Source organism: Acinonyx jubatus, chromosome B3, assembly GCF_027475565.1.
Source record: "Acinonyx jubatus isolate Ajub_Pintada_27869175 chromosome B3, VMU_Ajub_asm_v1.0, whole genome shotgun sequence".
In the NCBI taxonomy this organism is placed as follows: domain Eukaryota; kingdom Metazoa; phylum Chordata; class Mammalia; order Carnivora; family Felidae; genus Acinonyx; species Acinonyx jubatus.
This window is the reverse complement of record NC_069386.1, coordinates 96,419,717-96,446,421: the sequence shown is the minus strand read 5'-3', so window position 1 is coordinate 96,446,421 and position 26,705 is coordinate 96,419,717. Positions and strand designations below refer to the sequence as shown.

At 36.4% G+C, this 26,705-nt stretch overlaps 2 protein-coding genes across 4 annotated transcripts in view; one reads left to right on the top strand and one right to left on the bottom strand.

The window, feature by feature from the left end:
• Positions 1-437: 437 nt before the first annotated feature.
• SAV1 (salvador family WW domain containing protein 1) lies at positions 438-25,137 on the top strand. Its single transcript, XM_027065686.2, has 5 exons — positions 438-620; positions 3,679-4,122; positions 13,801-14,071; positions 17,755-17,898; positions 23,743-25,137. Exons 1-5 carry the CDS (start codon positions 527-529, stop codon positions 23,942-23,944), a joined length of 1,155 nt encoding a protein of 384 aa, XP_026921487.1. The 5' UTR covers positions 438-526; the 3' UTR covers positions 23,945-25,137.
• Positions 25,138-25,626: 489 nt separating this feature from the next.
• The window catches only part of ATL1 (atlastin GTPase 1), an 82,246-nt gene continuing 81,167 nt past the window's right edge, over positions 25,627-26,705 (bottom strand). For all 3 annotated transcript variants that reach the window (XM_027065685.2, XM_027065683.2, XM_027065684.2), the window contains one exon: positions 25,627-26,502. In XM_027065685.2, coding sequence (XP_026921486.1) covers positions 26,392-26,502 — 111 coding nt within the window. In that variant the 3' untranslated portion in view covers positions 25,627-26,391. The remainder of the gene's footprint in view (positions 26,503-26,705) is intronic.

Genomic DNA, 26,705 nt, shown 5'->3' with positions numbered 1-26,705 from the left:
CTTCTCCTCCGAGGAGACAGCGGGACGGGCCCGTTAGCTGACAGCGCCTCCCGGCGTCCCGCAGCTTGAGCCGCGCCCCGGACCTGGGGTGGGGGAAGGGCGGTGGCGGCGCTCGCGCAGCGTCGAGTTTCCCAGAATTCCCAGCGGCCGCGGGGAAAGTTTACGGGACGTAGGCGGTGGCGGCGGCGGCGGCGGCGGTAGCGGTTACTAGGCGGCCGGCGGCGGACCATGGCCCTGGCCGGGCGTTTCTGGCCTCTGCTCACAGAGTTCTAGGGCAGCATCGCGGAGTGGGCAGATATCCGGGAAGGGACTGACAGGCGACTGAGCTGTGGCCGGCGCGCTTAGCGCCCCGAACATGCGGCAGTCCCTGCGGGCGACCCCGGGCTGCGGAGAGGCGGCGGCGGCGGCGGCGGCTCGGGAGGGAAGGAGGCGGCGGCGCCGGCGGAGGTGGCGGCGGGGCCGATCGGCGCCCTGCGCGGAGCCCTAAAGAGGCTGCTTGGCGCGGCCTGGGGCCTCGTCGACAAGGATGCTGTCCCGAAAGAAGACCAAAAACGAAGTGTCCAAGCCCGCCGAGGTGCAGGGCAAGTACGTGAAGAAGGAGACGTCGCCTCTGCTGCGGAGTGAGTGTCGGGCGGGGCGCACCCACACCTGGCCCGAGCGGCTGCGGGGGGCCAGGCGGGGCTCCCGACGCGGCTTCCCGCGGCTTTTCTTCCCTACTGGTCTCTATGAAATACTGTTCTTTAATGTTTTGTGTGCCCAAAGTGGTGGTCATCGTTTAAAAGCCGATACAGTATAAGAAACTTAGATTAGTCCCTCCTCCGTGGGCCTTCCTAAAAACAACAAACTTTCCTGTCCCCCCATGGCAAGTGTTGTTTCGTTTTGATTACTGGAAGCAAGAGGTTCTTAAGGAAACACTTAGGCTGCTGATTGCCTGATGCTATGGGGGTGAAAGTGATTAGACTGGGGCATACTTTTTCCTCTTCTAGATACTTCAAGATATGCCTTGTGTTTGCAAACATTTCGGGTGTTACTCGTCCGTGCTGGGAGTTGTGCAAACCCGAGTAGAATTCCTTAACCCTTCTGCTGGATGCAGACATGTGAAGAGGTGACAGTTGACCGTCGCTATTGTAGCCGCTTCCCAAAGCCTCATCAATCCTAGATCTTAGAGAAGCCAAAATCATGTGTATTTGGGTATATTCGTGAGAATTGCTTCAAATAACACCCTCCCCACCCCACCCCCCCACTCCAAAAAAGGCGAAGTACTGAAAATGATTTCTATCGTATTTTAGGAGAAATTGCCAGGAAGTTTTTTTTTTTTTTTTTAATAGTTTGTATTTCTCTCCACCTCCCCATCACTTTTCAATTCAGGTATTTGACTCTCATTTTTCAGCTGAATCTTTTTAATTTTTAATTTTTGCTTGTGTGTTCAGGACATTTGTGAAGTAAGGAACTAATATTTTGATGTTTATACTGCATACTGAGCACTTGTGTAAGTGTACTTTTTGGAAGTGCCTAATAACCTTATGACTTCACCATTAATTACTTCATACTGTAATTGGGAAAGCTGTTCATAGAGGTTCCTAGTATTTATCCAGGATCACGCAGAGAGGTGTGGAGAGCATTTTTTTTCAAGTTTAGTTACTTATTTCGAGAGAGAGCGCAAGTCAGGCGCGGGGGTGGGGTGGGAAAGAGAGAGAGAGAGAGAGAAAGAAAGAATCACAAGCAGGCTCCATGCTGACAGCACAGAGCCTGATGTCGGGCTGGAACTCACATAACTGTGAGATCATAATCTGAGCCGAAGTCAAGACAGGACGCTTAACCAACTGAGCCACCAGGCATGGAGCATGTTTTTTAAAAAATAATAACCACATCATCTGCTTTGGAAATTTATTCTTGTATTTGCAGTTCTTTCTTGGTAGAACATCAAAATAGATTAGATGGATGCATCAGTAACCTGAAAATTGATTTTTATTTATTTATTTTTTAAGTTTATTTAAGTAATCTGTACACCCAATGTGGGTCTGGAAATCATGACCCCACAAATCAAGAGCTGCTTGCTCTTCCTGCTGAGCCAGCTCGGTGCCCATGAAAGTTGATTTTTAAACCTTTTTTTAGCAGTTTATTTTTCAGTTACATATGCTTTTAGGTTTTTGGTTAAATTTATGATAAGTTGCAGTTTGCTGCAAATAAACTTTATTAAACATTACTTGAAATCATGAAATATGTTTGTCATACTTTTTTTTTTTAACGTTTATTTATTTTAGAGACAGAGCATGAATGGGGGAGGGTTAGAGATAGAGGGAGACACAGAATCTGAAACAGGCTCTGAGCTGTCAGCACAGGGCCTGACGCGGGGCTTGAACTCACGGACCGTGAGATCATGACCTGAGCTGAAGTCAGACGCTTAACCGACTGAGCCACCCAGGTGCCCCACGTTTGCCATACTTTAAAGCAAATAATGATGTAGTATTTTTTAATTTCATCGAGTTTTGAGCTTGCTTATTTGAATATTGATTTTTCTAGAGTTAGCTTCTAAAGCTTAATATTAGTGCTCTCTAATTTAATTGTTTACTTAGCTAATAAAAGTTTCCAAATCTAGTTTTCTTTTTGTTATAAAGTTATTTGCTTTCTAACCTGGCATGTCTAAGCCATGTAAGTTCTGTATTCAGAAGTACTATATCCTGAAGGCCATTGTTCTGTTATCTTTTGTTTTGAATTATAATTACTTGTTCTTAAGGGAGCCATAGTTTGAGGCTTGGCATTTTTGAACTGATTCAACATTTGTGTGCCTCTTTGAAATGAGATCTTTTTATTTTTTAATTTTCATAGCTAACTTTTTGGCTCTCCAGCTTTTGATTAGTGTACTAATGTACTAGTGCCACGTAATCCAAAAGGAAACCAGGTTAATTAAAGTTTTTTTTTTTTTCTTTTTAAAGGAATTTACCTTTACATGTTTGGGAATGGCATATGTTTTGTTTTATTCTTGAAATTGTGTTTGCTTGAAAAAGGATTTTTGGGAATTTTGAAAATGAACTGAAATCAACAACAAAAAAATCTTAAATTATACTGGTAATTTTATCTATTTGTTAGATTGTTTCCTATTTTTACACATTTATTAAATTTTTTTTAATGTTTATTTATTTTTGAGAGAGAGAGAGACAGAGACAGAGTGCGAGTGGAGGATGTGCAGAGAGAGAAGGAGACACACAACTCAAGGCAAGCTCCAGGCTCTGAGCTGTCAGCACAGAGACTGACTCAGGGCTCGAACTCACAGACTAATGGACTGTGAGATCATGACCTGAGCCAAAGTCAGCCGCCCAACCGAGTGAGCCACCCAGACGCCCCAATTTTTACACATTTATTAATGAGTATTTCATTAACCATAATTAAGCTTACTGACATTTCATCTTGTTTTGTGTGGTGGTATGCAGAATACATTTGATTCTAAGTTTACACATACCCCATTGATATAAATTATAAGTTCATTTGAGTGGGAAAATATTAATTAGCATTAATTTTTAAATACCCAAGTACTATCTTAAGTCAGAATTTTAAATGATGTGTGCTTGAGTCCATTGAAATTTTGCATTTTGGGGTAATAGGTGTAAATGAACAGCTTTTGAAAAGTGTATTTAATTCCTTAATGAAGTGGTCATTTTACTCTTTGTTTTATTGTAGATCTCATGCCTTCATTTATTCGACACGGTCCAACAATTCCAAGACGAACTGATATCTGTTTGCCAGAATCAAGCCCAAATGCCTTTTCAGCTTCTGGTGATGGAATAGTTTCAAGAAACCAGAGTTTTCTTAGAACTCCAATTCAAAGAACACCTCATGAAATAATGAGAAGAGAAAGCAACAGATTATCTGCACCTTCTTATCTTGCCAGGAGTCTAGCAGATGTCCCTAGGGAGTATGGATCTTCTCAGTCATTTTTAACAGAAGTTAATTTTGCTGTTGAAAATGGAGACTCTGGTTCCCGATATTATTATTCAGATAATTATTTTGATGGTCAGAGAAGGCGCCCACTTGGAGATCGTGCACATGAAGACTATAGATATTATGAATACAACCACGATCTCTTCCAAAGAATGCCACAGAATCAGGGGAGGCATGCCTCAGGTAACTTAAAATTATAAATCCTACATTAGATTTATTAATAATTAAAAAGATGCTCTTTTCTGGATTGTTTTGGGAAGCCAACAGACATTCCCAGAAAAATACTTTCCCATTTTGCCAGTTTTGTTAATAATTTGGTAGAATGGGAATGTTAGAGTTTCAAAGAAAGTGGATGCAGACTTAAACTTGAGAAAAGAAAGGTGGATAGGAAGAATTGGGCATGGTAAGGGATAGAACCTACATTGTTTCTCTTAACAAAACTGCTTTCATAGTTAAATAATTATTTCCCAGGTTGGTCAGAAAAACTTCTGTCAAATGGTTGGGTGTTAAGCCTGTGTTTTGTTGATCTTTTTGGAATGAACAAACATATTAGCCATATAATTTTTTTTCAATCTGCTTTCCATGTTTGTTAACTTGGGGATATTTGTACAAGGGGCAGAAGACATAGAAATGCACAATTCTACTTTATTCCTAAAGTACTGGATTACACTAGATAAACTGAAGCAAGAGCTGAAAATTAAACTTTTATCTGATTGTTTTTTTCCTGATAAATTGTAGGCTTTAAATCTTGACAGTATAAAAATAAATACACGACACATTTACTTTTTAACTCCGGGAACTTCAAACAAGGTGACTTAGAAATAGTTTGGAGCATGAGTGTAGAAAACATTTTATACATTTAGTATTAATCATTTATTTATTTTCTCTGACCTTCTTGGTATCTGCCCTCTGTGCCCTGTGGTATCTTACTTGGGAAACAAAACCAACATATGCACAATAATCACAGAACGGTTGTTAGACTTTGCAGTACTAAGTACAATAGGGGAGTCAGGAGAGGTGTCAGGGTAGGCTGGAATACTTTTTTTTTTTTTGAGAGGGAGAGTTCATATGCCTGTGCATGAGCAGGGGAGGAGCAGAGAGAGTGGGGAACAGCATCTGAAGCCAGCTCTGCAGGGACAGCAGAGAGCCCAATGTGGGGCTTGAACTCAAGAACCTGTGAGATTGTGACCTGAGCCAAAGGCAGACGCTTAACCAACTGAGTCACCTATGCACCCCAGGCTGGGATACTTAAAGAATGATTCGTGGAAGAGGTAGGACTTGAATTGCACTTTGAGCTTGGACTTCAGACAGGGGCAGAGGAAGGTCATTTGAGGTGGAAAATTAGGAATAACCTGGTGAAAACAGAGTAGACATGTAAATCCAAAGAACTGTGTAGTTCTAGTTTAAAGAAAGATGTGAGGCGGAATGCAGATTTGTGGTTCAACAACAGGCTGAAGGATTTAAACATGAGTCAAATAGAAGCCATCGAAGATTTCAAAAAGACAAGTCATTCAAAAACATGTTTTTAATGTTTATTTTTGAGAGAGAGAGAGTTGAGCAGAAGAGGGGCAGAGAGATGGAGACACAGAATCTGAAGCAGGCTCCAGGCTCTGAGCTGTCATCAGAGAGCCCGATGTAGAGCTCAAAACCATGAACTATGAGATCATGACGTGAGCCAGAATCAGATACTTAACCGACTGAGCCCCCAGACACCCCCAAAAAACAAGTCATTTTATAAGAGCAGTGTGTAAATATTACTAGTTGTACTCAAGATAGATGGCTAGAGAAAAGATAACTGCAGGTACCAGTGGTATGGGAGAGAAAAGGGCAAATCTGTGATGCTTTTGAAGGAAAAATTGAGAATTATGGTTTTAGGAGAAAGTAAATCACTGAAGTTTTGAAAATTGAGGAATAATGGAGAATAGTTGGTAAAAGCAACTTATTTTGTGAAAGCTGACTTTGGAATCTCATTGGGACATCGAAATTAGAAATTAACATGTAGCATGTTACATTAGCATGTAGAAATTAACATGGTTGAGTGCCTTTTTGATTTTAAGATTTTTTTTTTTTTAAAGTAATCTCTACTCTCAACACGGTGCTTGAACTCACAAGCCTGAGACTGAGTCGCATGCTCCACTGACTGAGCCAGCAAGGCGCCCCTGTGCCTTTTTGTTTTTAAAGAGCATCTAGGTCAAAGGATTAGACAGTTGCATGCTTTGGTGTTTATTTTGGATATTTCTAATGTTGAGTAATTTTAAATCTCAGGAATAATTTGTTATCCAACCAAAATAGTAAGCTTTTTAAAAAAACTCATTTTTTTTTAGAGTTAATAGCTGCTTACTGTAGAAAATTTGCAAGAAGTGGAAAAGTAAAGGGAAAGTACTCATCAGGCCGGAGATTCATAGTGTTTCAGTTAATTTCCTTCATCTTTTTTTTTATGGAATTCTTTTTTTTTTCATATTGTTGTGATTGTACTCTGTATAGTTTCATACCCCTGCTTTTTACTTGAATGAGTTTCTTTTATTTTTTTTCTTTAAAAAAGGTTTTGTTTTTTTTTTAACGTTTGTTGACTTTTGAGAGACAGAGACATTAGCAGGGTAGAGAGAGGGAGACAGCATCTGAAGCAGGCTTCTGGCTCTGAGCTGTCAGCATAACGGACTGAGTCATGGCAGGCCCCCCTACTTGAATGAGTTTCTTAACATTATACACTATTTATGAGTAGTTTTGGTGACTCCACAATCATCCATAATCTTCCATTTGGTGCACGTTTGGAGATTATTATTTTAAATGTTAATGAGGACCTGACCTCAGCTGCAAGCATTTGGGAAGGGAAGAAGTGGGATACATCTGCATTGATGGGACTTGGCCACAAATGGGATATGAGAGATGAGGGAAAGAGAAAAGTCAGATAGGATTACCATAGCACTTGGCTGCATAGGAGGTGCTGCAACTACAAATGCTTGACTAAATGAATGAGTCCAGAGATTTCACATCTGGAGTCTTAAGACAGTTTTGGTTAACTGAGGGGTAGCAGGAATAATAGCTTAAAAGAATCTATTTACCATAAATACTTCACACTCATTTTTCTTATATTTATGTGTATTGGAGACATCACTAATAAAATTCCTAACACTTTTCTGTCTAAATATAAGTATTTAGAATTAATAATGCCAAGTTAAATTACTGTTTTAAAATTTTGATTCACAAAATATCATTGAGGAAATACTGCAAGAACTGAATTTCTACTAATCCTCTCTTAGTGGCAGTCTGACATAGTTTTGGTAAGTTTAAACTTTTTTTAAAGTTTATTTATTTATTTTGAGAGAGAGGAGAGAGAGAATCCCAAGCAGGCTCCACACTGTCAGTGCAGAGCCCAATTCTGGGCTTGAACTCAGAAAACCTCAAGATTATGATCTGAGCCAAAACCAAAAGTCTGACGCTTAACCAACTGAACCACCTAGGTGCCTCTAAAGCATGTCATTTAAACAACAACAAAAAATTTTTTTTAACATTTACTCATTTTTGAGAGCTAGAGACAGTGCAAATAGTGGAGGGGCAGAGGGAGAGGGAGACACAGAATCTGAAGCAGGCTCTAGGCCTTGAGCTGTCAGCACAGAGCCCCATGGGGGGCCCAAACCCATGAACCGTGAGATCATGACCTGAAGTTGGACACTTAACTGACTGAGCCACACCCAGGTGCCCCAAAAATGTCATTAAAAATTTTTTTTTAATGTTTATTTTTGAGAGGGAGACAGAGCCTGAATGGAGGAGCAGCAGAGAGAGAGAGGAGACACAGAATCTGAAACAGACTCCAGGCTCTGAGCTGTCAGCACAGAGCCTGATATGGGGCTTGAACTCGGGAACAGCAAGATCATGACCTAGGCTGAAGTTGGATGCTTAACCACCGAGCCACCTAGGCGCCCCAAGAATGTCATGAAAAAAAATTTTTTTTGGTGTTTATCTGTTTTTGAGAGAGAGAGCATGAGCAGGGAGGGGCAGAAAGAGAGGGAGACACAGAATCCAAAGCAGGCTCCAGGCTCTGAGCTGTCAGCACTGAGCCCAATGTGGGGCTCGAACCCATGAACCATGAGATTGTGACCTGAGCCAAAGTTGGATGCTCAACTGACTGAGCCACCCAGGCGCCACAAGAATGTCATTTTAAAAAAAGATTTGTGTTTATTAGAGCAGTGATCATATACTTGAGAAATTTCACTTAATAACAGTTTCTATCAGGGCAATAAGATTTAATGCTTTACCTTTTAGGAAAAAAACCAGTTCTTTGAAGGAGTAAGTGTCAGGGAAGGATTAATAATCAATTATTAACCGAGCAGAAAAGCCTAACAGCTGTGTTTTCCAGAAAGAAAAATAATCTGAATAGGAAAAAGTAGCTGAAAGTTTCTTGAATTTATCCTGAAAAGACTTGAAACTTCATTATATTTTCATGATTTATGCTGACAAGAGTTCAAGGAATTTGAATGAATGGAAAGGAGAAAGTTTGTGGGAGGATAAAGATGTGCTATAGACAGATTTATTTCCACAACTTTAAATTTTGATTGTTTTTCTAATGTAGTAAACATTAAAAAGATGTGGAAGAAAATAGTTTTGTAATGACTTAATGAAAGTAGTATATCCTGCCAATTACTTAGACTTTCAGGAAACACCTTATCTCAAGGGTTAACTTTATGTTACTGTATTTGGCAGAAGCCAAAAACAGATTGTATAAGGTCTCAAAGAGGTTTAGGGCCTAGCAAGTTCTCTGTTTAGCTGCGAAATTTGACCTTTAATGTTTTGGCCAATGTACTGGTCAGGCACCCAATCCATGTGCCAAAGGAAGGAATTCTACTGTTAACAGGAAGTCTTTAGTTGGAATACTAATGGCAGACTGAATTCCTTTGTTTTGCATTTAAATAATTTAGTTCTATACAGGTTTAAGTAACAGACTGCTAAAACATTTATTTAGAAAAAGAGCTTGCACACAAGGGAGGGGGGAGGGGTGGGGAGAGGGGGAGACTTTTAAGCAGGCTCCACACTCCCTGCAGAGCCTGACAAAGGGCTCCATCCCATGATCCTGGGATCAAGAGTTGGACGCTCAGTTGACTGAGCCACTCAGGCGCCTCAAAACTTTTATTATTTATTTATGTATTTTAAAATGTTTATTTTTTAATGTTTATTTTTGAGAGAGAGAGAGAGTGTGTGTGTGTGTGTGAGAGAGAGAGAGGGGGGGGGGGGGAGGGGCAAAGAGATAGGAAGACACAGAATCCAACGCAGGCTCCAGGCTCCAAACTGTCAGCACAGAGCCTGACGTGGGACTCAGACTCACGAAACGTGAGGTCATGATCTGAGCCACGCTTAACTGACTGAGCCACCCAGGTGCCCCAGTGTTCATTAAGAGAGCTCACACGCAAGCGGAAGAGGGACAGAGGATCCCAAGCAGGCTTTGTGCTGACACCAGAGAGCCCGATGCAAGACTTGAACTTATGAACTCAAGTTACCAAAATTGAACTGAAAAGTGTCAGACTTTACAAAAAAACACTGAAGTTAAGTTTACTCCAGGAAATGCATAAATATTTAGTGAACCTAGAATCATCTTTAAGGAGATGTAAATAATCTTTAGGGATACAACTTTATTTGTAACTATTTTGCAGAGGAGGAGAAAAAGTAGTTGGCTTGGTTCAATGCTTACATCTCTTTATCAACATCTTGATTATAACATGGGCTGTGATGTTTAGTATTTTTTACTCTGAAGCCTGTGGACCTTCCTTAGAGTTCAGATTCCATTTTATTCTCATATCCACTACAAAATTAGCAAACCAGAATTTTTGAGCTTTGTCTATAAGGGCAGATTTCACAGATACCTGCCAGCTGTAAATTCTTTGGCGGCATATCTAATAAATCTTGGTGGAGAGACAAAAATAATATCCTTGTGTTATCCTTTATCCTTATGTATGGGAAATAATGTATTTAGCATATGAGTGTTTTACTTCATATAAATGGAAGGTGTTTATATGAAATGGAAGTTATTTTGAGGATTATGAATGCCACTCATTCTTTTCTGAAACTAATCGAAATAATGGAAAACTAATTTTTTCCTTGTATCTCAGAAACAAGTTATTTTTCCACTGATTGAGTTCAAACTTGGTAGCTGCCTTTTTCTTGTATTAATGGTAGTCATATTTTTTCTTTGAAGAATTACAGTTTATCTTTTGTGTGACACTTTGTTAGTAATAAATTCGTCATTTGACCATGTACCAACTCTGTGGTTTTGGTAAAATAACTTACTTGAATCTTTGTTTCCGCGTCTGTAAATTGGTAGTGATACTACTACCTTAGAGTTATTTTGTGTATAAACTACTTCATTTGGAAAAGGCCAGGGACAGAGGAGACACTAGTAATTGTCAGTGCTCATTCCCTTTGTAAGAGTGTTAATGTGCCCTTGCATTCTTTTTTCAGATTTGGCATGTTTGGTTATTGAAGTTTCAGCATTCTGGCTGAACTTAGAGTGGGGGGTCTCATGTGCTAGAGCTTGATACAGCTTTTTTTCCCTGTCTGCTAGACCTATTTTATTACTAGGAATGTTTTGTTTTAAATGTGTGGTTTTGAGTTATTTTGTACTGTACATTCTTCTCTCAATGGGTTTTATAAAATTATCCCAAATAGTTTGAAAAAAAAAATTAGTGCACATAATACTTTGAGAAAGTATAGGTGGGGTGTGTCATGAAAAGGTTAGGAATCATGGTTTAATATGGCATTGGTAAAGGTGATGAGCCATTTTGGAACTTTGTGGACATCTTGGCTCCCTTATCAAATTGTTGCATTTAGTTGTCATGTTTCCTTAGTGTTCTTTGGCCTATGACAACTGTTTATTCCTTTCTTGTTTTTCACAACCTTGATAGTTGTGAGGAATACTTGTCAGATATTTTGTGGGTCATCCTTCAGTTTAGAGTTTGTCTCCTGTTTTTCTCATGATTAGACTGGGATTTTCGTTTTTGGAAAGAATGCCACAAAAGTGGAATATCCTCTTAGTGTCAAATATAGGGAGGTGTACATGATATGTGTATGACATTACTGGTGATAACTGACATTCATACTTGGTTAAGATTTGCCAGGTTTCTCCATTGTAACAAACATTGCATGTTTGTTCTTCCATTTTTTTGTCTTCATCCTTCTTTCCTGAGCATAGCTTTTATCTTTGTTGTCTTACCATCCTATCTTTGGGGTTCTTGCTTTTCCTTGTGATCTTCCTTCAGAGAGTTGATTGCTTCCTCCTCTTTTTCTTTTAATTAATGGGAGAATATTTAGTTGCATTATTTTCCCCCTCTGCTTTGGGACATTTTTCTGAATGTTCATTTAAATAAATTTGTACCTTTTTGAAGAACTCTTTAATTTTTCTTAAGAATTGATGTTGTACTGGTCTTATTATACATATTGAATAAATTAAGTTTTTATTTGCCAGTTCTTTGAAATCTCCTCCTATGATTGCTAGAGATGGAAGCATTGTGGAAGGTTGTGGAGGGAAAATGAGAAAATACCAGAGTAGTATTTTGGGCTAACTAGTTTTTCACAGTGCTCTCTTCTTATCTCTATTTCTTTCTTTACTGTTCTTACTCTATCTCAGATAATTTTGGCAGTTATTACATGTATATTGAATCTAAAGGTTATGCCTCTTTGTTTTTTAAAGTTTTTATCAAGATAATTGTAGATTCATATGCAGTTGTAAGAAATAACTTAGATCCTCTGTACACTTTAGTTTCCCCCATTGCTGAACACTTTGCAAAACTATAGTATAGCTAAGATGTTGACCTCGGTACAATGCATCCATCATGTTCAGATTTCCCTAGTTTTACTTTACTTGAACACTTTGTGTGTGTGTGTGTGTGTGTGTGTGGTGTAGATTGTGTATTTCACCACCATAGTAAAGACACAAGAGTTCTCTCACCACAAGGATCTTTTATGTTTGCCCTTTTATAACCACACTCACCTCTCTTTCCAACCTTGGCAAATAATCACTATTCTCCATTTCTAAAATTTTATCATTTCAAAAATGTTATATAATTATACAGCATGTAACCTTTTGAGATAGATTGGCATTTTTCACTCAGCAAAATTCCCTAGAGATTGATATAAATTGGTGTATGTATCATAGTTCCTCTTTCTATTGCCAAATAGTATTCTGGGTTATATATGTATCAGAGTTCATTTAACCCATTCACTTATTGAAGAATCTGGGCTGTTTCCAGTTTTTGCCTATTATGAATAAAGCTGCTGTGAACATTTGTATACAGGTTCTTTTATAGGTTACACTTTCAGCATATAAGAACTCTGCCTAATGTAAGGTCACAAAAATTTATCCTCCTTTTTTTTTCTTAAAGGTTTATAGTTTTATGTTTTATGCTTAGGTATATGATCCCTCTTAGGTTTATAGAAGGTAGAATGTATAGATTAATTTTTTTGCATATAGATGTCCAATTCTAACACCATTTGTTGAAAAAACTATCCTTTATCAAATTGTCTTTTCATCTTTGTTAAAACCAATTGATAGTGTATGTGTAGGTATATTTTAGGATTCTTTGTTCCATTGATCTGTTTGTCCTTTGCCAATACCACGCTGTTTTAATTCTTAAGTCAGGTAATATAAGGGGAACCTGGCTGTCTCAGTTGGTAGAGCATGTGACTCTTGATCTTAGGATCATGAGTTCGAGCCCCACCCTGGGCATAGAGATTACTTTAAAAAAGAAATCAGGTAGCTTCAATCCTCCAACGTTGTTCTTATTTTTTTTTTTTTTTTTTTTTAATTTTTGGCTCTTTGGAGCACCTGGGTGGCTTGTTGGTTAAGTGTCCAACTTCACCTCAGGTCCTGATTTCATGGTTCGTGAGTTTGAGCCCCGGCATTGGGCTTTGTGCTGACAGCTCAGAGCCTGGAACCTACTTCAGATTCTGTGTCTCCCTCTGTCTACCCCTCTCCTGCTCAATTTTGATCTCTCTCTGTCTCTCTCTCTCTCTGAAAAATAAACATTAAAAATAATTAAAACAAAATTTTTTCTTGGCTTCTGTAGTTCTTTTGTCTTTCCATATACATTTTAGAGTCTGCCTATTTCTGTCTGTATCTATAAAACTCCTGCTGGACTTCTGAGTGGAATTATCTTAAAGGTCATTTCAGGAAGAATTGGCATCTTTATGTTGAGTCTTCCAGTCCATTAACATGATAGGTCATCTTTCAGTTCTCTCATCAGTGTTTTGTAGTTTTCAGCATACAGATTCTTCATGTAATTTGTTGTCTATATTTTGTTTTATTAATATGTAAATATTTGATTTTTTGGAGCTATAGTAAGTGATATAATCTGTTTCCAGTTGTTGCTAGTATACAGATATTTAATTGATTTTTGTATGTTGACCTCATATGATGCTACCTTGATAAATTTACTTAATGGTTCTAGGGCACAGCTAGATTATATTTAAATAATCATAAACCAGAAACAGTTTTACAAATTTATTTTTGCTGTTTTAGGTGAGATGTCAAATCTTAAATCTTGAATGGGGTGAAATTTTATTTTCCTCACTTTTCCTTTAGCAGTATACATACTTAAGTAGCTTTGCTAATAGCTAAATGTTTATATAGCCTGGTGATGGAGGCATCAACCAAAAAAAAACTAATTTCAAAGAGGAAATCTAGTTTCCTCCCTTTTTTGTAATTAAACATTAGTGATACTGGCTAGTTTCATGAAAATTTTTATTTATAATTATGAAATCATGGATTTTGGCCAAAGAGTATAAGCAGGATAGTTGATTTTGTAACTGTTTCTCATATGGCATATTTTTTAGCTTTGAATAATTGTTCTGTTCTTTTTCTCTCTTTATCCTCAGGAATTGGGAGAGTTGCTGCTACATCTTTAGGAAATTTAACTAACCATGGTTCTGAAGATTTACCTCTTCCTCCTGGCTGGTCTGTGGACTGGACAATGAGAGGGAGAAAATATTATATAGATCACAACACAAATACAACTCATTGGAGCCATCCTCTTGAGCGAGAAGGACTTCCTCCAGGATGGGAGCGAGTTGAGTCATCAGAATTTGGAACCTATTACGTGGATCACACAAATAAGAAGGCTCAATATAGGCATCCTTGTGCTCCTAGGTATAGTTTCACTTCTATTTTTAAGTTTTTTTATTGAGGTTATCTAATGTTAGATTTTGAATTCCTATTTTCGTTAAAGAGAAAGGCATCCTGAAGTTTGATATTTGAAAGATTTATTTTTAAAAGTTTATGACATTTTTCTTAGGACTTAGATTCAGTAACGGTTTTAATAATTAAAAAAAAAATTTTTTTAGGGGCACCTGGCTGGTTCAGTAGATTGTGCGACTCTTGATATGGGGGTTGTGAGTTTGACCCCCATGTTGGGAGTAGAGATTACTTTCAAATAAAATCTTTAAAGACAAAAAACAAGGGATGCCTGGTGGCTTAGCCAGTTAACTAGTGCCTGACTCTTGATTTCGGCTCAGGTCATGATCTCACAGTTAGTGAGTTCAAGCCACGCATCAGGCTCTGCACTGACTGTGGAGCCTGCTTGGAATTCATTCTCTCTCTCTCTCTCTCTCTCTCTCTCTCTCTCTCTCTCTTTCTTCTTCTTCTTCTTCTTCTTCTTCTCTCTCTTTCTGCCCCTCCCCCAAGCACTCACTCATTCTCTGTCTCTCAAAATAAGCTTTATATATATAAAAAAAACTTTTTAGACAAACTCAAAAACACGATCATTATTCTTATGATCAGATTTTGCTTTAATATGCCAGTGTTTAGATTGTAGATATCCAGAAATATAAATAAATAAATAAATAAAACATTTATCTATTTACATTTCAATTTCTATAAATAATACAGACCTTCCTCCTAGTGTGTCAAAATATTCTTCTGAATTATAACATCTTACTGTTTTACTCAGTTTCTGACACTTATGTTCTGTTTCTTACTGTTGTGAGGCAAGAAAGTGAAAATTGGAACTGTACAAAACATCCCAGATCTTTTTAATAAATTTAGCCAGTGAGGAGCACCTGGGTGGCTCAGTCAGTTGAGCGTCTGACTCTTGATTTCGGCTCAGTTCATGATCTCACAGTTTGTGGGTTGAAGCCCCATGTCAGGCTTTGCATTGAGAGCACAGAGCCTGCTTGGGATTCTCTCTCTCCCTCTCTCTCTGCCCCTCCCCCACTTGCCCTCTCTCTCTCAAAATAAATAGACATTAAAAAATTTTTTCTAATAAAAATAAACAAATGTAGCCAGTGATCCTTTGGGCTTATCCTGTAGATCTCATTTATGGTCAGATTTCTAGTCCTGTGACTACTGTAGCCAGCTGTCACATGTGGCTCTTGAGCATTTGAAATGTAATTAATCTAAATTGAGGTATATTGTGTGTAAATGTAAGATACACACTGGATTTCAAAGTACATAAAAAGCTAGTATTAGTTTACTAATGAAATTGAAAATATTTCCTGTTAACTCTCTCTGAACCATAAGATTTAAAATGGGTAGAATATCGTCAGCATGTTGATAGATGTTCCTTAATATCTAGCATAACGCAGATCTTTGGTGATGATAAACTTTGGCATTTTTTAGAACCATTAAAATTGTTGTGAAAATAGATTTTAATATCACCTAAAAAACTAAGCTTTATCATTATTATGTTGTTTTAATCATTTTACATATTTGGATTTATTAATTCAACTTTGAAAAGTTTTTTTCCCCAGTGATTCCATTTAGTGACATTCAATCATTGTTTATTGAACAAATGAAATTGTCATCCTTTCAAAAGAGCCAGACTGGCCACTCTGCCTATTTTGGGCTCTGGTCCCTTCACCTACTCTCTATACCATTTCAGGCAAGCTGCTGCCTTCCCTGGACTCCATTTTCAGGCCTATGTCATGGGGGTAATTTTGAGTCTCCTGCTTCTACCTGATCACAATTCCCACCCAAGAGCAGGGATGAGTTCCACTTATTCCTGCTGTGTCCCAGCGTCCAACACAGAGACAGGCGCATAGTGGGAGCACAGTGATGTTTGTTGATGAATAATGATGGGAAATGCAAAAACAAACAAACAAAACCAAAAACCAAATGTGATGACAGATTGCTATCACCTGGTGGCAGAAGACTTTGTGGTCCTGACAACCAGATTTGGGAGTATATTGAGCTGTTGTTTTTTTTTTTAAGTTTATTTATTTTGAGAGAGAACAAGGGCACATGCATGTGCAAGAGCACAAGTGGGGGAGGGGCAGAGAATCCTAAGCAGGCTTTGTGCTGAGGCTCACGCAGGCTCCATCTCACGACTTTGAGATCATGACCTGAACCAAAATCAAGAGTCGGATGCTTAACCTACCAAGCCACCTTGAGCTGAATTTTCTGTTTGTCATCAGTAACTTTTACTATGGAATTGTTAATTTACAAAGTATTTTCACAATTTGCTTCTCTTAGCAACTCTGTAGACATTAAACGGGAGAGAATAAACACCTTTCTTAAGCTCACATAGATAATATTAATAGCTGTTTATCTCTGTTATGCTAATCTATATACAAAACTCTTGACTTACATTAGCTTGTTTACTGTTGAGAACAATCATGTTTGGTATGAATTTATTCCAAATTTACAAGTAAGGAGGCTGAAAGTTAGAAAAGTGAAGCAGTTCTGCCTACATTCATATAACTTGTAAGGTGCCCAACCTGAGGTTAAAACCCTCCAGGCATATTTGACTGCAGAGCCGCAGTTCTTTTCCACCTCCCAGTTGCACTATCAAGGGATATTTTACTTTGTACCTACTTAGAAAGAACAGATAAGGATAAAACACAATACCATTTGGATATTGATCTTTATTTTTTTTTTAAATTCAAGTTAACATACAGTGTAGTATTGGTTTCAGGAGTAGAACTCAGTGGATATTGATCTTTAAATTGTTAATCACACTCTAACATTTATTTTAATCCTAGTTTAGTATTGTAGTGACCTTTTCTGGTATACACATAAATATTGATGTTTGGGGCAGGCTCTTCTGGTTTTGTCTCCAATTCTGAACTAGATCATTTTGACCTCCCAGATTTCTGTCTTTAGCCTTCAGGTGGTTCAGTATTTTTCCTTACCATTTTCCCATATAACAGTTCTCTCCCCACTTTGCTGTTCTCTCTGTCCGACCCGTTAGGCCATTAACACTAATTAAAAGCATGGTCTTTTTTTTTTTTTTTTTTAAGTCTCTGATTTAAAATGAGTTCTAATCAATTCTAACTTTGGTAAGTTGATAAATGCAGAAAGGAAATACTACAGTTAAGGTGGATATTTCAAGCCCAGTCCTCACTCTTACAGTACTACATATTCCAGACCTTCTTTTCAGCCTGAAGGAGGAAGAACATATCCATTCTCATTTTGAGAGAAACTACCAACCTTTCCAATATAAATGTATAGCTAGTTACTAGTTATTACTGAAAATTATAATTCTAATTTTAAGTTTCTGTTATGAAGGTTATAATTTATCTCCAGATTTTTTATGGCCTCCTTTGACATTCCTTGAAAAGACTAAATACTAGACAGAAGAAATTTCTTAAACATATGTAAAGATGTAGTTTAGATTTCGATCTATCACTAATGACCTGTTATTTTCCTGGAGAAGGTGGATTTTACTCCTCTTCTGGTACAGTAAAAAACAAAAGGCACATCTCTGTTTTTTTATATGGTAGAAGGAGTTCAGTTTAGGCAAGAGGCACATTGAAAAACATCAAATAATATTCTTTATAATTTCTTGTTTAGATTTAGAGCCTTTATCCTGATGAACGTTGATTCTTTTTTCTTAGTGTACCTCGGTATGATCAGCCCCCTCCTGTCACATATCAACCACAGCAAACTGAAAGAAATCAGTCCCTGCTGGTACCTGCAAATCCGTACCATACTGCAGAAATTCCTGACTGGCTTCAGGTATATGCTCGAGCTCCTGTGAAGTAAGTGAATTTATAGCACAGAGTTTTATTGAGGGGTGAGTGGTAGCACCTTTTTTTTTCTCTTAATAATATTGGGCTTTTAACTAATATTTTACTTGAGGAACAGCTATCACAGGTTATAAAGTTTAAAGATCATTTGCTACAAATACAAGTTCTGCAGACATTTATTAAATATTTCTTTGTTCGCAGACCTGGGCTATATTAGGGATACAGTAAGGAGCTTACATTCTCATAGCGGGTAGATTAACTTGTATATAAGTGATACATACCTTGTGATAAAAGTAAGGACCCAGGTGAGTCCTGGGTACAAGGAAGAAACAGCAGGATACGAGGGTGTTGAGGAAATAATATATGTAGTGGCTGTAAGTTCTGATATGAGATTATTTGAGTTTACTGATACTTTTTAGCTGTGTAACCCTGTGCCAGAGTACTTAACTTAGTTTTATCTTCTGTAAATTGAGGATAGTAATAGTACCTATTCTTAAGGTTATTAAGATTTCAATAAAATAGTGCATCTAAAGTATTTTTTATGAACAGTACCTTGTACATTGAGAGCTTAGTAAAGATGATGATGATGCTGCTGCTGATGATGATGATTGGGGGCAGAGGTATAGAAGAGTGGTCAAGATTGGTCAGGAAGGAAACTAAGTCTGATTTCTGGCTCCATCACCTACTTACTGAATGACCTTGGACAAGTTCCTGAACTTAGAATTAAGTTTTTTTCTTCTACTGAACTGTGGGGGATAAATGATCACATTTTTTTTTTTTTTTTTATTCATAAATGATCACACATTTTAAAGCACATGGCATGGTGGCTGCCTTGTGTAAGCACTTAGTATGGTTTCTTACTATGGATTGGAGCTAGTAAAGCTGCACTGAAGAAGAAAACGCTAGGTGGGCCAGTTTTTAAAGATGTCTGTGAATTTGCCAGGCTTAAAGAGCCTTTCTCGTCTGGGAAAATAGAAGTAGGTACTAGGTCAGTAACCCAATGTGATAAGATTAGTAACATTGGTATATACAAAGTGCTATGATTTCAGAAAAGGGGGTGTTTGAAAATAAATAGTTATTAATTATCCAGTGCTTCCCATGTATCTTAGGGTGCTAGTTTTTATGTATGTTATCTCATATAATCTTTCTAAAACCATTTTACAGGTTAAAAAATATTAAAAAATGGAGGCTTTATCGCTGCTAAGGTCATACAACTATTAAGTGGCAGATTTCAGACTTTTATCTCTAGTTACAAAGATCATGCTCTTAATTTTTGTAATTAATAATGCTCTGATTTAATAAATTATTACATACTGAGCAGCTAATAAATTCTTGTTACTTGTCTAGGCATTTCACACGTAATAATTGCATGTACTTCTAACAACTCTGTTAAGGTAACATTTAGTTACTTGTTTTTGTAGTCTTATTCTTTATTTCTTTTTTGTATTTCAGAAACCAAAATTATCAGTATAAAATAGCCCAAAGAAGAGTTTTAGAGAGTATAAGATGATTGGGCAGTGAATTTGGGGAAAAAAAATTAAATCTTTGAGATTCAAGTGAAAGGAATGTAAAACCTTTCATATATATTTTTTGAAATAGTAACTTTTAACCATACTTTTGAAGGATGATCATTGAAATAAAATTTGCAGGGGGTTAAGCCAACTCTGATCTAAATTTTTGCCATGTTACTCTGTGTTTACCAACCGTGTGTGCATCTGCATTCAATCATGCATATGTGTATGTTTTTAGCCTAGAGATTTTAGAAGTTATTTTTCTTGCTTAGAGCTGTTTGTTTTTATTATCTTCTTTTCAGGCTTTTCATTTGAATAATTGATAGGTTACCTCAAGGATCTCATAATTATTTGATCATGATTCTGCTCATTTAGACCACATTAACATTCTCATAAAGTTATTGGCCTTTTATTATGAACTATTTATTAATTTTTGGCCAACATAAACATTCTTCTCAGTCTGTAAATTCATGGGTGTTAATCTGTGGTCTGATATGGAGACAAAACAATCTTGGAGGGTCTTTTTTTTCCCCCTAAGTCAAATTTAAGCCTTGATAACGTAATTTTTTAAAAGGTTTTAATTATAGATATTATTTTGCAAGATATAAACAATACTTTTCAAAAGTTTGGTTTTAGGTTATTTGAAATTAGGTACCTAATTATCCATAGATGTTTAGCTTGGTTTGGTGCCTGGGCTAACCTACTGAAGCCTCTTTATCTGATTGTATCTATACAGTATAGGAATGGAATAAGGAATAATAGCAGATGGACTTTTCATCCCTTTTTCCCTCTTTTTTCACTCTTGGTATCAGTTGACCTATCACTGTGTACAGCCTTTGTTCATATGCTAATATTATGTCCTACAGAATATGCATATTTATGTGTTCCTTAAGTCTGGAAGAATATGTGCCTGTTAAATTTTGTTATTTCTGGGAGTTGATAAGATCGAGGAGGGTTATTCTTCCTACTTTATGTTCTACTTTATAATCATCATTAGGAATAACAAAAAAAGCTCTCCTTTTGGAAGAAAAAGATAGTACGTAAGTGAAATTCCTTGCTTCTTATGAAAAGAAACAGACTCCCAGAGATCATAGCCCTTTCAACTCTGGTTCTGTGAGCTAGCTATAAAACTTTACGAAATTAACAACTTAGTTTTTTTTTTTTTTTCCCCAAATAGGTCAGAACTCTCAGAATAGGCCAGACTGAAACAAGAGAGCAAGTACTTCTTTATGGCTTAAAAACTTAAGAGTGTTAGGAACCTGTTACTTTTTAGTTGGTCCAAAATTTTTGTCTCTAAAAAGAATGGAAATAGTTGATATTGTTCTATCAACAAAGGATGAGCTGTTCTCTATGAAGTAGATAATGGAGACTCATTTACTTATCAAAGGAGAGGTTTTAGCCAAAAAACTGCCATCTTTTCTCCTTTTGTTAACAGTTGCCAATCTGATTTCCAGAAATTTAAAAATTCTGTCTCTAGCAGTAATTTACCAAAACAATTTTGCATATACTTCCAGAATTTGACTTAGATTGTTACAAATTTTTATTGATGAATTTTAGTGAAGTTGTATTTTTTTTTTTTAATGTTTTTACTTATTTTTGAGAGACACAGAGACAGAATGTGAGTGGGGGAAGGCAGAGAGAGACAGAGACACAGAATCCTAAGCAGGCTCCGTGTTCCGAGCTGTCAGCTCAGAGCCCGATATGGGGCTCAAACTCACAAACTGAGATCGTGACCTGAGCTGAAGTCGGATGCCTAACCAACTGAGCCATCCAGGCACCCCAGTGAAGTTGTATTTCTGAGGCTACTCAGAAGTCTGTAATGCATCATATAGCTGTAATCAAGCTGAACTCTAGAATAAGTTATAAGGTTTAATATATAACAGGAAAAAGCCATCAGGAGCATATTTACTTTCCATTGTTCCTCATACACACGTACCCCAACACCAGTCCGAGCATCACCTTCGCATGGACTGTATTTTATTCCTTACGGCTTGGCGGTCCTGCAGTGTTGTCTTGCCCCAGCTCTGGGTGTGGGTAGAAAGGAAGAATGTTACAGGCAGGACAGGCACAATGAAGGGACATAGGCTGCATGTCCCTGGAGCTGGAAGTAGTAGGACTTTGGGCTCCTTAAAGACAGCATTCCCTGGAGTATGAACACAATTTTTTGGTAGGATGACAGCAATTGATATTCGCATGTGTGAGTTATTTATAAGAAATTACTTGAATAGAATACTGCCCTAGGAAAAACAGCAAAAAGAGAAACTAAGTATAGGCTACTGAAGTAGTTTACAGCCTATTTTCTGAATGATTTACCTATATATTATATAAGTGACTAAAAATTAAGCCTGGGGAATCAGATAATTTGGCTAGTTAAGAAGCAAAGAATGGAAAATATTTACTTCTCCTAAAAAACAAAACAAAACAGGCATATTGGGAAGTTTTATATGAGAAGGGAAGTAACGCCATAGAAATAGCAAGGGGCAAGACTTTGGACTGGGAATTGGCAAATTGCATACTTTTCTCATCTATGCTCTTCTGGAGTGCTTTTTCTTCTTCCCAATGGATTTTCTGTAATTATTCTGATTTTGTTGTTTCTACCCTTAATCCTGTTTTTGATGCTAAATGTGGTGATTGGGAAGTCAGAAAATTGTGTGAAGCTATTTTTTTTTCCTTTTTTCAAAATTTGAATGCTTCTAGAGTGATAGTCCTATCTTAAAACAAGTGTGATACTTACTAATTTATCCTCTCCCTTCTTTTTCCTTGCTAGAAAGTACACAGATGATAAATGAGCTTTAATGTTATTATAGTTCCAACTGTCGTCATCAATTTAAGCATCTTGAATCAATAGACATTGCTGCAATGTCCTTTAGCTATGGAATTCTGACCTGAAGCGTTTTTTTTTTGTTTTTTGTTTTTTTGCTAGGAATCATGAATTTGTCTCAAACAAATAAGATCTTAAGCTACATGCATGGCAGAGGTTCTAGGAAATACCTTGTAACTGTTATTTCATAGAGGCTCATTGAGTATTTCTTATAGTATCTCTCGGAGTTTCCCACTAAAGAGAATATAAAGCTTTCTACCAAGTATACCTGTTAGATTTGCAGCACTCAAGTAATTAAATGGGTAAATTTAGGATCCCACAAGATATATTTACCACGTGGTTCTGCATATTGTGCTCCTGGGGTTCATGGTACATGTACCCAAGTTGTACAGAAATATGTCAGTGTGGCTCATATTGACTGCTCATTATTTGTTTACGGTTTCCCTTTTTAAAAATATATTAGATGATACTTTTGGAATAAGATGGTAAGTGAATTACCAAAGAATCATTGGGTAGGAAATGTAACTATTAATAATAAATTTACTAGAATTTACAATCAAGGCTTCCTATTGTATCTGTTGTGCAATATGATTTGAGAAGAACTTCAAGTTCTTTGTTTAAACTTAACATTAAAAACTATTACTCTCCACCTTTCTGATCTTTTAGTCACTAAACAATCTTGCAAGAGAGATATACCCTCTTTAGGTTTCAGTTTTTTCATCTGTAAAATGGGGAAATTGGGAGTAGAGTGATGGCTTCAGGTCTTTCAATATAGAGTGTAAATTACTCCTTTTTATTACTTACCACTTCCCTCTCAGTATGGGACCAACTTACCATTGAAGGACTAAAAAGCCTTCTAAGATATATGTAAATACAATCTTACAGGAGTCCTTCTCCACACACTTCTACAGTATACTTACTCTCATTTTGAAAATAACTTATTCTTCCCTTTCTGATTGAGTTTTTCTGTTTTAATAGTGTATACTCACCTCAGGAAAAAAGTCCACAAATGATGGTTCCTTTTCATTCTCCTTTTAGTTCCTTGTTTACTGTAGTGATAGCATTCTTCAGAAAGCTCTATCAACACTAATGACACAGTGACTTTGCCCAGTTTTGTATATTATTTTCAGGCATAATGTGGTCACAGCATTCTTAAGTCCTGATAATTAACTTTAGATGAACTTACGAACAGCAATAGCATGTGTGTTTTTCTGAAATTACAGAACCACAGTGGTCTGAAATCTGTGTTAATTGTTGTCTAATGTTACCATTAGAATAATTGATAAAGATTAAAGAAATGGGTATTTTTTAACTTAAATTGAAACGAAGTAGTATCAGCAGTTTTCTCCTCTCCCTAAAAAGATAGTCTGTTTAAATAAGTTAACAACTCAGTTATTTTTAATTAAAGCTTATGGTTTGTTAGATATAATAAAGTTGATCTTTATAAAAATAGATTATTTTGTTGCTGTCAATACCTGTTTCTGTATGTGTTGTGAACATATGCATGATTATGTTTTAAAACAGATATGACCACATTCTCAAGTGGGAACTCTTCCAACTGGCTGACCTGGATACATACCAGGGAATGCTAAAGTTGCTTTTCATGAAAGAACTGGAACAGATTGTTAAAATGTATGAAGCCTACAGACAGGCTCTGCTCACAGAGTTGGAAAACCGCAAGCAGAGACAGCAGTGGTATGCTCAACAACATGGCAAGAATTTTTAAGTTAAATTTTTTTTAAATAAAATTTAGGTTTTTGTAAGGGCTTTAAAATATTTTCACAGATAAAAAACTGCAAACAAGTACTTTGGTTAATAAAGGCAACTTTTTTGGAAATGATAAAATTCTAATTTTACATGTATTTTGTTATTAAAAATATTATTTTATTGAGCAAAAAAATGTTTATCATTTAAAAGCCAACACAGCAAACACTTCTAAAACGCTATATATTAGAAACTGCTTTGAATATTCTCAGTGGAGACAAATGCAGCAAGAAATGTGATTATAACCAGAGAGTAAATAGGAAATGATCACTTGGTAAACTCATACAGCAGCAGTACATTTCTTTAAAAAACAACCTATGCAGTATTTGAAAACAGATGTGTACTGCTTTAATGTGGAATATTGTCTGAAATCAGATGGTTTAAATATTATTATTGCATAGTTTAAAATGCAAAATAGGATTTGGGACCTTAATTGTGATATATTTCTATATATAATGCATAGGGTTCACCTCCTCCCAAAATGGAAAGAAAGAACCCTTTTAAAACATGGTAAGAATGTATTTTTTGGTATGAAAGGGTAAAAGGCCTGTAATCTTTTAGTAATAAATTTAGGCATAAGGCCTTAGCCTGTATGGGAAAGGTGTATACAGCACTCAGAGTTGCTATCATTTCCTTACTTTTGACCAGGGCCCTTGGAGCATTTAGGAGCATGGTTCTGATGAGACAGTGCAGGGTTCCGGACAGCATATAGCACACTGCCATCTCAACAGACTGGGTTGAGCTGCCAAAAATGACAATCAGGGACTCGTCAAGAAATCTTGGTCATTAAATTGATTTCACGTATCTTCTAAGAGTTTGTCACAGAACTTTAAGATCACCATTTCCCTCCCAGGTTTTTTTCCTTTTAATACTTACTAAGATATTGTTCATAATTAGTGCAGTACATTTGACTACAGATAAATTTATGGCACTTTTAGCCTATAAATCTCTAGAATTCTGTGAATTTCAACATTAGTTGAAGTAGCTCTTCAGTTATATTTACCTGTGTTGTAAATATGTAAATATATGTTTAGGTAATCTTCCAAAATAGAGCACTCCCAGTTACCAGTGAGTTTGAATTGATAAAATGTTGAAAATGTTAAATGTTTGATTTTATATAACAAGCTTATTAAATATATTTTTGTGGAAATTAAATGTGTCGTGTTTGAATCCATGTCTTTTACATAGTGCTGCAAATACTTGATTTTTCCATTCAGAAGGCCCAAAGGCAAAGGAAGCGGTATAATGAAAGGGACATTGAAAAAGGAAAATATGTAGTGGGATGTTAGCAGTTGGGAAAGTTATCTTTCAGAACATGTAATCAAACTTTTCAAATATCTTATGAACTCTCACACAGTCTTCTATCTTCATTATTCTTTCCTGTTACTACTTACTTTGTCTGACTATTTAATTATTTAATTAAACTTAACCATTTCTAAGAAAGTTAGAAATTACTGTTTTAGAGCTCCCAGATTATAAATCGCTGGTTTAAAAGAACTGAAAGTTACCTTAAAAGGGATTAGTGGATTAAAGTGGAAATGTGTGTTTGCAATGGTGTCAACACTGAAGAAAAATGCATTTTAATTTTTAAAAGAGAGCTAAACTTTTATCATTCTATATTAATACCTCCCAAACATTTCCAAATTCAGTAAGCATTTGTTTTTAATCTTAGGAACCAGAGTAAACTTTAATAATAGTTCACATGTTAAAAGAATAAACCTATGAAGAATACATTTCTTTGTGTACCAAATGAAAAAATATACAATGCAGTGAAACTCAAGTACATATACAAAGTGATTTTTTTGTGCATTTTTGATCCAGAAGTTTATATTCTATGTTAAATCATAATATAAAAGAAGCAGTATTTAGTTATTGATAAAGCAACTGAAAAGCTCTCTGAAATGTCTTTAAAAATAAAAGCTCATGGTATATAGAAGATGACATAGATTGAATCAAGCCTGCTGAGTTATGAGCCTGCTGAGTTATGATGCTATGATTAAATGGATGACTATGGGAAATAAGTTTTAAATTCTTCTGTGGAAATTAAATGAGCATATCCAAACATGGAGTAATATTACTACATGGTTTAATTATAACCCAGTAGTAGAATTTAGTAAATTCAAGCAGAACACATGTACTGTCATCATAAATAGACAAATACTTGAAATTATAACAGCATATTTGAAGACAAAATCAGGAAACTGTACATGTTAACAAAGTGATATAACCATGCATACATACATCTGCTTATTAAACACTGAAGTAAAAGAACTAAACCATTTCGAAGTTTTCAGAGGAGCTCGGTATTTTACTCTGTCCTGATAGAAGCACTTTGAATGTTTGCATGGAGACAGAAAACTGAGTATTTAACTGCAGTTGGTCATGCACCTGTATTTCTAAAAATTTAGATTAAATTTTCTTCTTTTCTGATTGTTCAGTAGATTCTGACTTTGGCGCAGGAAAAGCTTGATGATACAGATGTCTATGGGTTGCTGCTGCACTGTAAAGCTTGTATAAAGCCTAGAAATATAAGAATCAAAAGTATAAACACAGAGATATAAAATTTTTCCTTTTTAGTGTAATTAGTTTATGGTACTATATAAAATTTAGCATGCTAAATGTGGAATCTTTAGATCTTTATATAAGATACAAATTCATAACTAATAATCTTAGAACTCAAAAGTATCTTCACCTCTCCACTGTGTATGCGTTTTTGCTTTTGT

Coding starts and splice junctions, on each gene's coding strand:
- SAV1 (XM_027065686.2), top strand. CDS start 527: ATGCTGTCCCGAAAGAAGACCAAAAACGAAGTGTCCAAGCCCGCCGAG. Junction 4,123..13,800: donor TCAGGGGAGGCATGCCTCAG/GTAACTTAAAAT, acceptor CTTTATCCTCAG/GAATTGGGAGAGTTGCTGCT. Junction 14,072..17,754: donor AGGCATCCTTGTGCTCCTAG/GTATAGTTTCAC, acceptor CTTTTTTCTTAG/TGTACCTCGGTATGATCAGC.